The sequence below is a fragment of the Pocillopora verrucosa genome, chromosome 3, assembly GCF_036669915.1.
Source record: "Pocillopora verrucosa isolate sample1 chromosome 3, ASM3666991v2, whole genome shotgun sequence".
Lineage (NCBI taxonomy): Eukaryota > Metazoa > Cnidaria > Anthozoa > Scleractinia > Pocilloporidae > Pocillopora > Pocillopora verrucosa.
In genome coordinates this window covers 19,220,830-19,238,751 of record NC_089314.1, presented here as the reverse complement: position 1 = coordinate 19,238,751, position 17,922 = coordinate 19,220,830, and the positions used below count along the sequence as shown (strand labels likewise).

Genomic DNA, 17,922 nt, shown 5'->3' with positions numbered 1-17,922 from the left:
CCCCCCCCCACCCCTCCTAAAAAAAATTTCCATGTTTATGAAGATACACCATAGAGCTTATACAACAGCTTGTTCTTGTTACCTGTTTGTAGGAAAAAATATTAATTTATAATATAAATAAAGTCAAAGTCACATCAGTGTGATAAAAAAATAGTTCTTTCTCTTCAGGCAGTTCAATGTTGTACAATGCACTTTTCCTTCTCTTTAATCTTGTACAATGCACTTCTTTGATTTGGTTTGAAACCAAACTCCATGGTACAGTTCATTTTTTTCTATGGATTTTTTATATGGAAACAACTATTCTTTAAACCAATTTACAATGAAGTGCATTGCAGCTTGAAGGCAAATTATTAGACTGATTTTGTGACTTCATGTGAGATATTGTTGATTAAGTGGATGGGCTGGAGAGATAAATATTTGGCTTGAACTAGTAGCTAATTGATTAAACCCAGCAAGGTACATGTGACATGATAAAAAGCCAAAAATGCTCCTGTCAGGCCTAACCTCACTTGATCAATCAGCATTTTACTATGTGTTAGCAGTGACTTTCGCCCCTTCTATTTCTTCCTTTGACTAGCATCTTGCAGGACCTTTTCAGGCCCTGCTCACACCACATACTACTCTTGCACTGGGATTTGTGTCCAATAGTATTCAGTACAAGCACTCTGTCATATTGTATAATTCACATCACTATGTCCTTCAAGGTATTACTTTATTGAAACCATTTATTAAGAAAACTTTCATAATTTCAACTGTTTACAGCCCTTAATAACATTCCTTCATGTCAAAAAATAGTACTCATTTAATAAATAACTTCTTCAAGACTCCCTTCAAACAAATAGTAAAAATCTTACAATCAAATAATGGATAATCTTTGTCCTAAATACAACTACTATAAATACAAATTTCCATTATTTTACATCAAAAATATTTGTAAGTAAGCATCCACACCTTTCCCAATACTAAGGTGCATAATTGTTTTAGTATATGCCACAAAACCAAAAAGATAAGTTTACTTCTGTCAATATACCAAAATATGGTCGGAGATTTAACTCTAGATGTGCAATTCTGTATATTTTGCTGCTTAGTGGTGAATAGTACTTGCTAATCACTTCTAACTAGCCGATCAGCACATGCAAAAAGCACTATTTACCTGTGTTGTATATATTAATTAACAATATTTTCACCTTGCTAGTTGAAATAATTTATTAGTACACCAGCACCCTCAAAATACTTTCCTGATCACTAGAAAGATAATGACAGAGAGCTAAGAAAGCTAATTAAGGTAAAAAAAAAAAAAAAAGAGAGAAGGAAAACATTAACCTAGGATACCACTTAACTACAACTTAGAGGCAAATCCTTTCTGTTTATATTTTCCTACGAAGAATGTTAAAGAAGTAGCCCTAAACTTTTAATTTATCTCAATACAAATTTTGATTAGCTGTGCATCTCAGAGAATCTTGAGTGATTTTTCATAAATTTTCAGAAGTAATCTACACAAATGTCAAAATACATATTTAATCATTTGTATCTAAACAGTAGGAGTTTCACCATCTGCAAGAAAAAAAAAGGAATACAAGAACACTACATATCATCTCAGTACTATCTGGACAAAAACCACCTATAAAAAATGCATTGTGTTATAGCATATAGATCATAAGACCTGTGGAAAGGGTAGACCAAAATATGCAGGATAAGAGTGATCACAGGATGAGAAGATGCACAAGATGAGAACACGCACAGGATCAGACCTGCTTGTTGAGAAGACCTGCAGGATAAAGAACACCCATTGAATGACAAGACCCAAGAGATTAGAGGACCCACATAATGAGAAAACCTGCACAATGAGGATACTTGCTGGATTAGAAGACTCACAGGATGAGAAGACGCCTAGGATGAAAAGACCCAAGGAATGAAAAGACCCACTGGCTGAGAAGACCTGAGGAATAATGAGAAGATATGCTGGATGAGAAGAACTGCTGGATAAGAAGACATGTGAGATGAGAAAACATGTGGGATAAAGATACCCATGGAATGAGAAAACCCACTGGATGAGAAGAACTGCAGGATAGGAAGACCTGCTGGATGAGAAGACCTGCTGAACAAGAAGACCCATGGAACAAGAAGACCTACAAGGTGAGAGGACCCATGGAATGAAAAGATGCACTGGCTGAGAAGACCTGCTGGATGAGAAGACCTGCTGAACAAGAAGACCCATGGAACAAGAAGACCTACAAGGTGAGAGGACCCATGGAATGAAAAGATGCACTGGCTGAGAAGACCTGCTGGATGAGAAGACACACAAGATGAGAAGACCAAAAGGGTAAAGTGACCTGCAGGATGAGAAGACCATTGGTTGGAAAAGGGACATCTGTGGGTTTCCTAGGAGTTGTTTTCCAGTCTCCTTATCATGCACTAGTGATGACATAAGATATACTTTCATCTGGAGAGATAAAATGTCTATAAAAAAGAGTATTTTTATGATATCATATTCTTAGTATGCAATGTTGGAACAACAAAAAATGCTGAGTGTAACTTTTTAAAAAAGCATTCCTCCTTAAAAAACAATCATATAATCAAAATAAGTTTATTACATACCTGAGTTTTTTATAGTTTTATCAGCACCTTGATCAATGAGGAATGTTCTCATTTTAACCTTTTAAAATGAAGCAATATACCAGCACATTTCATCAGATTCTGCTTAACTGATTTTCTGCTCCATAATTAATACAAATCTAACTTTTCATCATAATTTAAATACAAAACAAGCATCCAACCAATCAGGTCACAGTTTCCATAACTTATGTTATTTTCTATTATAGAATGTAGCATTACTTCATTGGCTATCAATCTTTTGCTTCCCTCTTGGCATCTCACCTGTTCATGTTCGCAAGCAATATGTAATGCTGTATTCCCAATTAGGTCTTGCTTGTTGATCTGGATGAAGATAAGGGTATCAAACTCAATTTCATGTAAATTAAAAAAAAAAAAGAATAATTCTCAATTTACAAAGGGCTCAACTGAAGATGAACAACCTACTCAGGACAAATTGTCTGTTATCAACAATTCCAGCAAGTTTCACTTGATTTACCTCTGCTCCATGCTCTAAAAGAACTCTGGCAGCATCAATTGATCCATATTCTGCTGCACCATGGAGAGGGACCCCCTAAATAGACAAGACAAATCACTGGAATTTCTTCTTAAAACTACCCTGTTGAAAATATAGGAAACAATTGGTTTGTGTGTCAGCTGTGTGTTCATTGAGAACTGAAGTACAGTTGACTCTCACCTGGCTTGTCCATTGTGGACAAGAACCAGCCCCCCAACAAGACACATAAAGAAATGACTGAAATAAACTCCCATTATTGTGGACTCCTTCACTGAAAATTACCAATATTCTCCATCTTTCTTTATAAAGATTTATTACTAAATAAAAAATACCTTATCATTCAAACTGATGACCTGGCATGACATGCATTTGATAAAATTGTTTCAGGACTAAGTAATCTACTAAAAATGCTTAATGAAAAAAACCTTTAATATTTCATCTTTGACATTTGGATCCATTTCTCCATGAGTCAGCAAGTACTGGATTACCTTAAAAAAAGTTTCATTTTCATCACCATTATCATTATCATTATCATTATCACTCTAATTGCCAATGTCAATGTCACTGTCATTATCATAATTATCATTAATTATCCTTAATTATCATTGATTATCCTTAATTATCATTAATTATCATTAATGATTAACTTAATCATTCAGTATCATTAATATTGTCTTTATCATTTTCATTGTCTTTGTCTCCACACTGGGTAGATGAAATGATAAAAGTCCTTGAATACAGCTTTTTGGAAGGTGACACAAGACCTTAAAAAATTACTTCTCCTTTAGATGTGCTCAGCATTGGTAATAAAGAGGGAAGCTTTAAGCTTGAAGACAGAATTGAAAAAGAGCAGATTATTTTCCCAGATATGCTGACACAACTCAATTTCAAATACCTTGACTGCATTTCTCTCTGCTCCAAGATGAAGAATGGTTTTGTTATCCTGACATCGAGTGAATCTAATGTTCTTCTCCTGGCGAAGATTTTCCACCTATAAAACTCAGCAAGAAAGGACAATTAGAAACCTCAAGCACTTATCATCTTCTGCCAAAAAAATTCAACAAAAAAAAATGCTACATAGGCTTGTTCCACATACCACATCAATGTCATCTTCTTTTACTGCCTCCCACAAATCCCAGTACTCATCCTCTGTTGCCATATCTGGTCCCTGGAAAGATGTTATAACAAAATATGAAATTAGTCACTTTCAACTGTAAGTCTTGGCAAACTGCATTTAAAAAATAATACAGTTTAATCTCAGTTGTCCTGTTGTACATTGTGAGGTGAGTTGTGAAGTGTTTTCCACAAAGGGAAAGAGTGTTACCGTAAACAATCATAAATTGGTTGACAAAGCCCATGAGAAATCAGTGTAAAAACTTAGCAAAGAATTATCTATCCTTTGCTCAGGTTTTTCAGTTTTAACATCAGCTGTCAAAAGCTGATCTTCATTGCCTGCTTCTTGTTGTTTTTCTACCTCTTTTACTTGTTGATCAGCTGTGTTTTTAATGTTTCTGTTCATGATGTCTTCATTCTGATCATTTTTCAGTTTGCCCTCTAAATTGTCCAGTAAAGTAACTTCTTTTTCAACTGCTAAAATTTCATCTGAAGTGTACTCAACATTATCCTTATTTTGTTTCTTGTGTGTTCCCAATTCAACTTGTGTGCTATTTTCCACTTCTGATCCATTTTGATCTGTCTTTTCCACTTCTGATCCATTTAGATGAGTTGCTATTTGTTCTGAAGAATCACTTTTCTCTAAGCATTCATTCTAATTCATGAAAAGAGGTTATTGAGAAATGAGATACAAGACTGCATGTGCTACTAAATCCATCAAAATCTCTAACAATCAGATTTTAGAGTCCATTGACCAAATTTTGAAAGTAACGGTCCCTCTTAAAAGCCTCTGCCTGAGCTCATGAGTTTGACATGTACATAACAAACACTCAAAGTACAATCTACAGCAAAAAACAATAAAGAGGAGAAGCTTCTCAAACATACCCCCTGTGAAGTATCTTGACTCTGTGTTTGTTTAACATGCTCACTCAGAGGCACAGTCTCATTTTCTGGAAAGCAAGTCCTACTCACTTCCTTATCTGCTTCTGTGACCACTGTAATTCTTCCTTCCACCTAACAATGAGTGCATTGAAATTTAATTGTATTATCTTGTTAGAGGTGCCTCAACAGCTTTCACTTATTCAATCATGCAGTCAAATGGTAAAGTAAATCTAAATCTTCATTTATTAGCTACAGCCACAAGCCTTGATGCAGTGATCTAATAGTTAGTGCCCTAGACAGCAAATCAAAATTTTTGGTTAAATTATAAGCACTGCATGGCTAGGTTGTTGATATGTATTCTTAAGGCCCAGTCAAACACACTCAACATTTCAAAGCAACATCTTGTAACACTGTTGCATGCAAAGTGTTGCATAAGTTTGGCAAGCCTGTAACAACATGTTGCAAGATGTTTGATGGTGTTGAATCAAGTTTGAAAATAATCAAATTTTTGTTGCAACATTTTTGGATGTTGCAAGGTGTTGCATGCATTTGGCCAACTCCCTCACAACATGATCCAACAATTAATGTTGCAAGATGTTTCAATGAAATGTTGCATGTCCTTTAATTTGCTGGGTCTTTAGAGATGACTCTTCACTCTTGATGTGCCTCTCTTCACCCAAGAAAGCAATCAAGGAGATCTGATGAAATGCATGTGGGTAACCTGCATTGGACTGGCTTTCCATCCGTAGGAAGTTACAGTTGCTTAATGCTAGGGAAAGCTGGATATACTATACTGGTGTATGTGGCCTTCTTGGCTCAAATGATGACTTTACTAGTAAGCTACTACAACACCAACCTTTGGTGAAATGCTGATATGCTCTTTTTCCAGACTAAGAAGTGATGATTTTTTATTTCCATCATCAATAACGTCAGATGATCTACATCGCCTATTAAAAGATTTTTAAAATATGTTTTAAATAATTATATTTATGGTTATTCAACAAAACATTAGTACACAAAAGCTTGTAACAGTTGGTGCATGTATGCACAAGACTTATTCCTACTTGTGTAAGTTATTTCTTATAGTAATACTAAGACCTTTCAGAACGAAGCCTAAATCTGAGCCATAATAATAGCCATATGTTATTAATTTTTTAATTATTTAACCAAATGTTTAAAATCATAATCAGAAAGAGTTTTAATGCCAAATATTTTCATCTGGTGATTGTTGTCTACTCAATGTGATTAAAACAACAGATATACTCCATGCAAAGAACTCTAATTAGTACAATGCCACACATTCTTTGCTAGAGTCTGCACAATTTAGTTTGAATAGTTTTGTGTTTATTTACTTATATTGCTTACTTATTCCTTTTGCATATAGCACTCATGCACTTGTTGTATACCAGGTAGTAAGGTAGTAAGGAATTAGGTTGTTAAAACCTTATGTTTTCTTGGTTAACCATTATCTCTACTGTACAAGAGTGATCCAGAAGGCAATGTTATATGTTACAAAGTAAAGTGTAATGCTTACATTGTGATGGCAAGTTTAAGTTAAAGTTAAATTTGTTACAGTTATTTCAGGTTAGTAACTTAATATAAAACTAAGACTACATTATCACGGTCAGAGGTTAATTAACTAGAGTCATTTTGTTACAGGGCTGAAAAACTTTTCTTGAAATAGACTTAAATTATTGCAAATATTAATCTCATTAGAGTGCTCCAAGCCCCTTGCCTTTCCTAAGTAAAGTTGATATCAACTGCAACTCTTCTGCTGAATAATTCAAGAATTCTAATCAACATGGCAAAGGGAGAGGAGGGTACCCATGGCTACATGGTTTTTAAATTTGATTATTTTCAACCCTTTTGTTCTTGTGTCTCAAGAGTTTTGCTGAGAGTTGCTGGTTATGGTATGGTTACCTAGTGACTAACAGGCAAAACTCTTCATCTTTTATTTCCTGAGTGCTTAATAATGAATAATTATCACAATGTGGGTGGGTTGGTTATTTCATATCGTAAAAAAAACCTGTTGAACCACTTGGCTGCATGTGCTAAGCTTCCTTATCTGCTTTGCTTTTCCCCACCCTATTATTTATTATAATCCAAATGATTTATTCTATATGCATTTTTAAATGTGCATTAATTAAAACATTGGGATAATAAATAATTATTAAGATGTTTTGGTGCCTAGTGTTGCTGAGTATTTTCAATTGTTGTAAGTTATATATTAACTTGCCTTACAGGCTTGTCAAAATAGGCGCAACACAACTCATAAAAATATTCAACAATACTACATGCCAAAACTTCTAAAGCTGTCACTATTTTCTTCACCTGACCAAGGGTTCTTGACATGCAACCTCTCTTTAATATGAACAGAAATGTGTTGATAAGTACTCACATAGCTAGACTTTGTCTGTGGGAGGATTTTGATTTTGTAGCACCTCTAACAATGTTGATTGAGTGAAAATGGTTCCTGACGATTGTGTTTAAAATTGAACCATCCTCTTCATCAACCTAGATGGAAATAATGAAGGTTACAAAAAAGGAAATCCAAAAGAGAATGAGAAGTAAGAGGGTTAAGAACTCTGGTCCTGATAAGACACCAAATTCTCAAGACCAACCAAGAAAGAAATGTATGACACTGGTCCAGAGAATCAATTTTTTGATCTTGTGTGTAAAAGTGTTAAATCATGTCCATTTGGCCACCACCTCAGATAGTTTATCCCCAACAAAATATTTTAAAAAATCATATCTTCTGGTGGCATAAAAGATAAATGATTATGATATTAGGCTACAAACAGGTTTTAAATTAACTTCCCTTTCCCTGTAACGCCAACGACAAGCTTACAACACTTGCAACTTAAAGTTATCATAGAGTAACAACCCTGTGTTCAAATTTTTCCCTCAATATAACTGTTTGGTATCTCAAATTTAACTCACCAGAACTTTGCCCTTGGTAAATACTTGATAACCATCTTTGCCCTTTGCAAGATATGACTTTGTAGATACTTTGTATCTCTATAAGGATTTAAAATAACCCATTCTTCTATTTTGTCATTCAGCAAGAATGCAATATGAACTTTTGGAAGAGTAAGGAAGAGCAAGGAGGAGCAAAAGAAAAGTTGATGTTCGCATGTTATGCAGAACTCTGGGAGCGAAGTGCAACGCATTCCCAGACTTCTGCATGGTTCAATAACCAAAATCATTTATTTCTACCACAGATTTTTTTTGGACTAATGATAGACTCTGCTGAAAAGGAGGTTCTGCTCTTAGTCTATCACAGTGATAACAATGTGGATAATGCAATAATACCAACCAAACAAACCACATGTCCACAAATCACAAAGTGAAGACCAATCTCTATGTCACATTCAAAATTTCAGAAACATTTATAAATGAAATAGGAACTCAGAACTCCTCATACATATCTGAAGTGTTGAAGACCATAGTAACCTAAAATCAGTTTACAAAGGAATTCATTTCTTCAGAGGTTCAAACCTTATCTTTGACAAGTGGCTCATTGTTGATGCTCACAGAGTCTTCCAGTATTCTGCATCCAGGATCTTTGTCAGGATTGAAGGAAAATTTTATTCCTGCCACCTAACAACATAAAAAAATAAAATAATTAAGCATATCAGTTAGCCCTATAATTATAGCGATTCTAAATTAAAGTTACTAATTAAAAATAGTGTTAAAATAACTTCAGTCCATAAGACTATATTTGGAAATACAGATGAATCAGGTACTGCTAAGCACCCAATTTACATCTTAGCAGCATGTGTTCCAAATTACTTTTTCGAGGCTATACCCAATGCAATGACTTGAAATCATTACAATTTATCAGCAAGGAAAATTTCATCAATTAATGAGAGCACTTTCAAATTGTGTGTTGAAAAACCAAAACCAAAGTACTCACAGTTACTAATCAGAACAAAGGTTATTAACTGATAAGAGCTCAAAGTAAAAACAGGCAACCAGCTTGAAGCACAGGAAAATGTGAGTGACCAAGCTGGTAATTGGCCATTTTACAGTTGTGTATTTAGTTGCCAAGCCTTTGATTTGGAGTGAGGCTGAAGGTGACCATGTTGTGATAGAGACCAAAATCTAGTTGGCATGATAACAAAGAAATTTATATTTGAAAAGCAGCAACATTTGTATCATAACAAGGTCAACCTTAGCCTCACTTCTGTTCAAAGGCTTGGCAGACAAACAGGCAATTGTAAAACGGACTGTTGATTAGTTTTACATTTGATTAGTTGAAATAGTGTTGCAAGATTTCTAGACCAATTAATGAGCAAAGCAAAGTAATCCACAATCACTTTTGCATTCAAACAAAATTGATACTTTTTTCATGCAATATTTTGTACATTATTGTAAGAATTATTATTTAGCCTTACTGACAAAATCTATGAATGTATCAAAAATTTAGATTCAGTTTTCAACACCCATTTCAAAATCAAGAGTGGAAATTATGATCTAAATTGCTTCTGAAATTTTGTATTAAACTTAAAATATATTTTACCAACCTGAGGAAATCTTCCTTCAAGTTTAGGCCACTGGCTGACTCCATTTTCTAGTGCCTCTAAAATCTGATCACCTAAAACAAAGGCTCTTTTATAAATCCATACTTGCATGTAACTGTCTGACACGAACACAAATGCATGATATCAAATGAAAGCAACAGATTTTGATCAAATACAACTTCAGCTCAGCTAATGTCAAAACACCAGTTTGTCTCTGCCAACATCATTCACAAGACTACCATCATCAGAAAATCACCCAATATTATAAAAAAATCACAATTTTACTTATGTAGAGCTGACATACCTGTCAATTCCAACACCACCAACACATCAGGCATAGGAAGGATGGCTGAGAGGTCCTGGAAAATACATGGTATACAGTGTTTATTAACCCTTTTAACTCCCACTAAGGTGATTAACATGTCACTTCTCCCAATACTATGCATACATTATCCAGCAAAAAGTAATAGGAAAACTAAAACTTATCAGTTAGGAGTTTTTATCTTGATCTAACACCAAATTCTCAGAACTGATTTACAAGGAAATGTGTAACAGCAAGAAGGGAGAATTAGTAATCAGATTTTGGGAGTTTAAGGGTTAGGAATGAATAACTAAAGAATGGTGTTAAGGAAAAGGTAAATTACATCTAAACAACTGCAAATCTGAATAAAAAACAGCTCAAGCCATCAAAAGCTAGCTACAGAATTGTGTATGGTAACCAAATATTTCTCTGAGGCCTAATTAACACTAGGGGTTTGAATGACTTTTTCCTTAACCCTTCAAACCCTGAGAGTGATTGGCTCCTACTTTCTCCTTACAGTATCATCTCTTAATCAAGCATTTAGACCATGAGAATAAAAGAAATAACAACCCACTTTAAGAGGCTCTACACAAATTCTCCCTCTCAATACCTTACAAAATGTGTAAAGGAGAGTATGGAGACTATGCAAACTGATGTTAGGGTATAAAGGGTGAAGCAGCTACTAATGGTGAAACAGGCTGCTGTGCCTTAAGGTGGCAAACCCAAACACAAGAGCCTGCTTGCAGGCTAAACAGATGGCGGCAACCAGCTCTTATAGAAACCCATGATTGACACCCTATACAAGTCAGTTGTCATTGTTGAATGGTCACCACAAAAGCCAGCCTAATTGTACTTGGTTGGCTTTTTCCAGAACAAACATTGCTTTCACTATCTCCACATGTTACATGATAGTAAAACAAGATTTTTCATCCTTGAAAATATTAACATTTGCACCTTCATTTTGAACTTTCCAGGGGGATGAATGCAATCTGATCGGAGGGTGCCAGAGTTAAGAATAACACAGTCCACTTCAGTAACATTTTGTATGATATCTGTTATAAAATTTCCTATGGTGCAGCAGAAAGCAAAAAGAAAGAGACATTGTCATTAGTCATTCTAAGAAGTTTAATTTGTTGTTTTTTTAATTTACATCTATTGTAGGTATTGTCTTGGAGAATAGTTCATGGATTGTAAGTTAAGTACTAGTGTTGTGAGTGAAATACAATTGATCAAAAATATTATTTATTACACTACATTCTATATAATAATCTACACCATACTTTTAAATTTATATCAAAAGCAAGGAGCTATAATTGGATCTAAAACAAGTTTCTGTGTCACAAACATTTTTACATATGATTTGCCATTATAATGATTTTAATTTGAAAATATAAAATTTGGAAACAAAAGTATCCCTCGCATAAATGCCAAAAATCACCTCATTTAAATGAGTTAATACAGCATCTAACGGTAAGTGAGTTCTGTAGCTGTGTAGGAAGTTAAAAGTAAGTGTTTGAAGGTGGAATAAGCGTGTAGTTTCACCAAAAAGTAAGGCATCAACAGGCAACTCACCCAGGTTGGTCTCCTTTGTTCTCATGCTGGAAAACCTTCCATCAAGCTCTACTTGCACTTCACCAATCACTTCTTCCATCAAGTTGTTCATCTCACCTTGTTAGATAAAATAATTTCAGCACAGCATCAAATTAAGGGCAAACAAGTCTCAGGTCTCATGTCTCTTTTCAGTTAGGCTAAGAATATTGATAAGATTATTGACAGCACCAGTTTGAACTTCAGAATACACACAATGAATCCATTCAAATGTACTGTGATGCACTGACTAGTATTGAAATTGAATGCAGAAACCAACTTCTCAGAAGACACCAGAGCAACATAAACTCTTGAGGTTAATGCCTGGTCTTCTGAGACACCTCTCAGGAACACTGATGGTTTTAAATCACTGAAATACTAAAATCTAGATGGTTTGAACATTTCTAAGAATAAAAATGTAATTAGCTTACCAACATATTTATCAACTGTGGATTTCACTTCAGTGTCTTCTGGTATATCACTTGTGACTTCCACTCTTTCAACATCTATTGAAAAAGAGTTGTTGCCACTGCTACTGCTGTTGTTGCATTTGTTGTGGTTGTTATCAAAAAAGGTGACAGTAATAATACTAAATTCTCTGAAGTCTGTTCCACTCTTAATGACATTAACACCATTAATCTAGGAGGTAAAAAAAAAACCATATGTGGTCATTTCCAGTAGTGGTAACCAGTCAACTCGCCGACGGACCAACTCGCCAACGCCAACTCGCCGACGTATAAAATTGAGTAGAGACGTCGGCGAGTTGGCGAGCTTCAAACGCGAACAAGTTATTGTGTGACAACAACACTGTAAAGACTCATCATGACAATCAGTCAGATTTTTAAAGAAAACTTGGCTTTCTAGATAAGATCTTTAGTACAAAGCAATTCTCTTTATTTGCAACAAAGTTAATAAGGATCTCAAGGCGAATAAAGCGAAGTTAACATCGCCAATGAACAAAATTGGCTGTAGACGCCAATGAGTTGTGTGAGTCATTGAGTTGTGTGAGATCCTTATAAACTTTGTTGCAAATAAAAAGAAATGCTTTTTACTAAAGATCTCGTCTAGAAAGCCAAGTTTTCTTTAAAAATCTGACCCATTGACATGATGAGTCTTTACGGTGTTGTTGTTGCACAATAACTCGTTTGCGTCTTAAGCTGTTATAGTCATTGGTGATGTTCACCAATGTTCACCAGTGTTTTTTTACTAAATATCGTTTACTTTTCTGTATGTTTAACTTCTAATAAGTTGTATTGGATGGACGACTAACTCGCTGACGTCTCTACTCGATTTTATACGTCGACGAGTTGGCGTCGGCGAGTTGGCGTCGGCGAGTTGGCGTCGGCGAGTTGGTCCGTCGGCAAGTTGACCGTAATTCCCAGTAGTCGATGTACTTAACTCTTGTAAAGCCTGAAAGTGGACCCTTAATTTGTCAATAAGTACATAATAAACTCAAATACAAAGGGAAAGAGATGTTAAACCTTCTCAGTGAAGTAATCATGATCATGACCACCCAAAATTAGATCTATGCCAGTTGCTTGCTCTGCCAGACGACGATCATTTGGTCCTCGCATGTGAGTCAAGGCTACCACAAACTCTGCTCCCTATATAGGGAAAGAATTATTTCCTGTCAGCTAGAAATTTTATTCCAAAGTGACATTTATTTAGGAATATTTACCAACAATAAAAAAGTGATGATAATTGGAGATAATATTTCACAGAGAAAAACACAGTCTATCATCCCTTCACTCCCAGGAGTGACTATGACAGAATTTCTCCCCACAATATTTTGATAGTATCAAGCAGACAGGTAATGAGGAAAAAAGGAAAATACCAAGCAAGAGATTATTAGTTAATCCAATACCAAATTCTCCAGACATACATCATAAGAATTGTATAGAAGTAAGGAGAATTATTAATAAGATCTTAGGAGTGAAGGGTTAAAGCCTGTCAGATCTTCTTCAGTATTCTTCTTAATCATCATTAGCAACATTCCAATGGTAGACCCCACAATCAACAACATCGTCACAACAACCATGAAATATAAGGAAACTAACCCTTTTTCTTGAAACTAAGATGGCCTTCAACTCTATATTCTGAGGATTTCAAAGGCAAGGAAGTCTCTCTGGTCACAAGAATTTTTAAAGAAAATCCTCACCTCTTCTCTAAGTTCTTTTGCCAACTTTGTACCCACTGTTACAAAATCAAAGTATGTGACCTCTTCCCTGTCAACTGTTGCCAGGGTAACAAGCCACTCTTCTTCCACTAAGCCAATAAAACCAATCTAAACCAAACAAGAGTTGTAATTTAAGCACATTTTGACTGAGTTTTGCTAAACCAAAACATTAATGGGTTAATCACAACAGCCAATCAGAACAAAGCTAGGAAAATAATAACTCAAGGAGGGCTTTGAACCTATATTGAGAAAAGTAAACTGCCCAAGATACAGAAAAATGTGGGGAACAAAGGTGCAACTGGTTTTAGTATAATAATTACATCTGACTGGTTGAAAACAGAGATGAATTCCAGAGCAAAGTTGAGCAAAATAGACCTGAAGGTAAAGAAATTTGGTAAAAATGTATACTAGCCACCAAGAAGGGTTTGTAAAAAGAATAATGGTTAACTCACAAAATGGCAGCCTTAGAAACTCCTTGCAGTTGCCAATTTGCATTATCAACTCAGTTGATAAAACCAAATTATCCAGTTGTACCACCTTACTGATGTAGCACCATTGTATCTTAAAAAAATTACCCCCTCTCATCAAAAAGAAACTAACTCAGGATCATATCATCAAACAGTGAAATAAACCAAAGAGGCTTCACCAACCTTTCTTTCTCCCCACTCTGTAATATACTTGATTTCACCACCAGCCAGCTGTTTTCCGGTCACATTGTCAATCACATTGCTAAGAAGCCATGGACAATTGGTAGCAGCACTAAACTCCATCAACTCATCTACACCAAAATCTGAAAAAAAAATTGACAAATTCATCCAAGTAATGTTGCATAAAAGAGCTGCAGCCAATAAACCTAGTCACCAACTACAAATGCCGCCAGGAAGACTTATATTTCTTTTAAAGCTTGACTACTTGACTTGTCAATCAGAGGATAAATTCTCTTGTAGAAAAAAAAAAAAAACGGGAACTCAAGGAATGATATCTTGACCCAGAAAAAAATTTTGACTAGAAAAAGCATGGCAAATAAGAAAATCAATTAACGCAGTCCACAAATGGTACACTGATATTGTGTATTCATTACATGTAGGTAATGAGTTCTAGTACAATGGCTGAACATAACTTTAGATTCAGATGCTCCCTGTAAAATTAAAAGCATCTGCATGGAGAGCAGCACATGGTCCCTGCAAGGACTGTGTCTCCAAAGTGAGCCTATCCTCCCTTTAAACTGCATTTACTGCATACAAATTACACATGAAAATACTACAATCCCTCTAGCAGGTTAAGTAAGTAATATTAAAGTTAATACTACAATCCCACATAACACTTACCAAAGTCATGATTTCCAAATACAGCAACATGGACATTTAATGCATTTAGAATTGGGATCATCTGTTTGCCACCAGTCACACTGCTCACTGATAATTGTGAGGAAAAAAGATAAAATTGACCCCTGAATTCTCTCAATAAACTAAGAAGGGTTAGAGAGGCATTAATTTTTACATTTGTCTCTCCTATGAGGGCAGTCTAGTGATCGTTAAAATAACCCACATCATTATGAGTTCCAGAAGTAGCTATCCCCATTACTTTTAGAATTACATAGCCAACAGAACTTCGCCCCCCACTCCTCCCCCCCCAACCACCAAGATAAGTCACAACACAGCAATAATATGTCACAACACAGCAACACAGGTCTTCACCAAAACAGAGGGTCCCAGATGGCAATCCCCAAATTTCCCTGTTCAATTCCTTTACCTATACAAGGTATTATATTATATACACAGTGTACTTGCAATACGACAGGGGAGCAATTTCCTTCATCTGTCTGGTAATGGGCCTCCTTAGCTCGTATGTTTCGTTTACCCATTTCAGGTCTTCTGGAGATTCCCTGCTCTACCTTTTGTAAATTATGCGTAAATATGCACGTGAATAAGAGGAAACTTGAAAGAAACAGTTCTCTAAAGTATCATCACATGATCTGAAACGGGGTAAACAAAACATGCAAGCTAAAAGGGTCTGTTGAGCCATTACTTGTGAACTGCTGCCCTGTTTGAAGTTATTGTACGGCGACGCTAAATTACGAGCATACTCACTCGTTGAAGGATTTAAACAGTCCCCACTGAAAGCAATTAATGGGTTCAAATGTTTAAAACTTGCTACTTTGGTAGCAAACCTAGCCGCACCGCCAACCGGCTCCCTGTCCCGTGGCTCGATGTTGTAGACATCATTGAAGTGCAAAATTGTCATCTGAGATGCCTTGGTTGTAGTTTTTGTCCCATCAAAGCCGTGTCGCTGCTCAACTGACTTTGCATCGATTCCGTTTTCTTTTGTACCTTGAGGGACATCAACAGATGGCTTCTCTGAATTTTTTTCGCAAGTGACAGGTTGGAAATGGGAAGTATCGCCATTAGCCGTTGACGGCTGTGAGTGAATATTTACATCATCTGGTATGTTTTCCGATTTACTCGAGCCACAACCCATTTCCTAAGCACTAAAGTAGACGGCGATGTCGTTCTGTGTGTCAGAAAACCCAATTTTCCAAAGGAAACTCCATCGTTGAGTTTTCAAAGTATTTTCACTATCCCTAGGACACCAAAAGACTTTCCTCACTCGGTGAGCGTGGTTTTCAGAGCTGTCACTCACAGCTACATTTCTATAACAACAACCTGTTGAAAGTTCAGACAGAGTAACATATTAAACCCTGGACTGGACTCCAGACTGAACCCTGGACTTTTTATTTTGATAACCAAAATTGTTTTTTTCCAGAGATAAAGGAATTTAAACTGTCATAAATTATTTATATAATTTATCCTTAATAACTGCTGTTACATTGAAGAAATGTAAAATGGTTTCCGTGTTTACATGGCTCATCGAATGTTCTCCCAACCTTCCGCGTGTTTACATCAGGCCATGTAAACACGGAAACCATTTTACATTTCTTTTATAAAATAACTAATGAAAAAGGAACGAAAACCGTATTTACATAGGCTCATGTAAAATGGTTTTATGGCCAATCAGAGCGCACGTACTATTTGAATTATTTTATAAAAAGAAATACCAATGGCCTAAAACAAGTACACCACAGGAAAACCATATAGATTCGCAATTAAAAAAGAAAGAACTGTTGGACGATTAAAATTCAGTAATGACAAAACTACTTTTGATCCTCACGACGCGTAAATAAGAGTCCTGACCACCCATTACCATTAATTAATTAAAGGACTGTCAACGGGTTATGCTACTATACCATCAAGAATATATCACAGTAACAATTGGAGAGATTCCCAGAAGAATTCAAACTGGGGTCTGGTTCGAGAACGCAATGACCAGAGGGAGAAAATATAAGAGTTCTGACTTCTTTTGGCAAAATGACAAAACTGAACGGTATCTCAGATAAATAGACAGATAGATAGATAGATAGATAGATAGATAGATAGACAGACAGACAGATAGATAGATAGATAGATAGATAGACAGACAGACAGACAGACAGATAGATAGATAGACAGATAGACAAATAGACAGACATACAAATAGATAGATAGATAGACAGACAGACAGACAGATAGATAGATAGACAGATAGACAGATAGATAGACATACATACAAATAGATAGATAGACAGACAGATAGATAGATATATAGATAGATAGATAGATAGATAGATAGATAGATAGATAGATAGATAGATGACCTTTATTTATACACGATAACATTTTATGCTACAAGCTCTTGGGGTCGTGTGAAGGAAAAAGGAAACACACACGTTATGTAAATATAACTTGAATTTGAAAATAGAAAATTATGTATATTACAACTTCTAAGTAAAAGCAAAATCGGTATGTATAAGTCGATACAAGGCGAGCAGTAGAAGCGGAAAGTATGTAAAATTTGAATTCCTCAAAGTAGTCTCTGGTGAGTAGGCCTTTTTTCATATTATTGAGACTCGAACGTCCAACTTCTTGTTCACAATAGGAAACAGTGTACCATAACACAGCGCCGCGATATTTAAGCGAGTCTTTCATATATCTTGTTTGGAACCTGGGTACTGTTAAAAGGTCGCGTCCCCTCAGGGAGTAACCATTTGAGCAACATTTAAGGATGTTTTCAGACAGTGAGTCGGGGAGAATGGCATTATAGTTATAGCCTTCGTAGAAAAAACTTGAAGATGTCTAATTTATAATACAAAGAAAGTGTAGGCCACTAGTCGTATCTACTCACGTCGGATGATGTC

General features: G+C 35.6%; 1 protein-coding gene across 2 annotated transcripts; it reads right to left on the bottom strand.

Annotated features, from left to right (window-relative positions):
• Positions 1-24: 24 nt before the first annotated feature.
• LOC131794324 (5'-nucleotidase) lies at positions 25-16,331 on the bottom strand. Of its 2 annotated transcripts, none has more exons than XM_066164678.1 (23): positions 15,782-16,331; positions 15,020-15,106; positions 14,342-14,481; positions 13,674-13,799; positions 12,997-13,119; positions 11,947-12,154; positions 11,501-11,596; positions 10,883-10,995; positions 9,932-9,986; positions 9,631-9,701; positions 8,603-8,704; positions 8,045-8,122; positions 7,503-7,618; positions 5,961-6,051; positions 5,108-5,236; positions 4,492-4,877; positions 4,206-4,278; positions 4,005-4,100; positions 3,535-3,597; positions 3,092-3,166; positions 2,878-2,937; positions 2,599-2,656; positions 25-1,554 (listed from the first exon to the last, which is right to left on the bottom strand). In XM_066164678.1, the coding sequence occupies exons 1-23, from the start codon at positions 16,167-16,169 to the stop codon at positions 1,532-1,534; spliced, it is 2,757 nt and encodes a 918-aa protein (XP_066020775.1). In that variant the 5' UTR covers positions 16,170-16,331; the 3' UTR covers positions 25-1,531. The 2 variants fall into 2 exon arrangements, with proteins under 2 accessions (XP_066020775.1, XP_066020776.1); XM_066164679.1 differs by having other exon boundaries at positions 4,206-4,277; positions 4,728-4,877.
• Between the last annotated feature and the right edge of the window lie 1,591 nt (positions 16,332-17,922).

Excerpts from the sequence above, each read along its gene's own strand:
- LOC131794324 (XM_066164678.1), bottom strand. The coding sequence starts at position 16,169 with ATGGGTTGTGGCTCGAGTAAATCGGAAAACATACCAGATGATGTAAAT. Across the intron at positions 8,705-9,630 it reads TTGAAGGAAGATTTCCTCAG|GTGGCAGGAATAAAATTTTC; the intron begins GTTGGTAAAATA and ends TTATGTTGTTAG. Across the intron at positions 2,938-3,091 it reads TTTTAGAGCATGGAGCAGAG|ATCAACAAGCAAGACCTAAT; the intron begins GTAAATCAAGTG and ends ATCTTCATCCAG.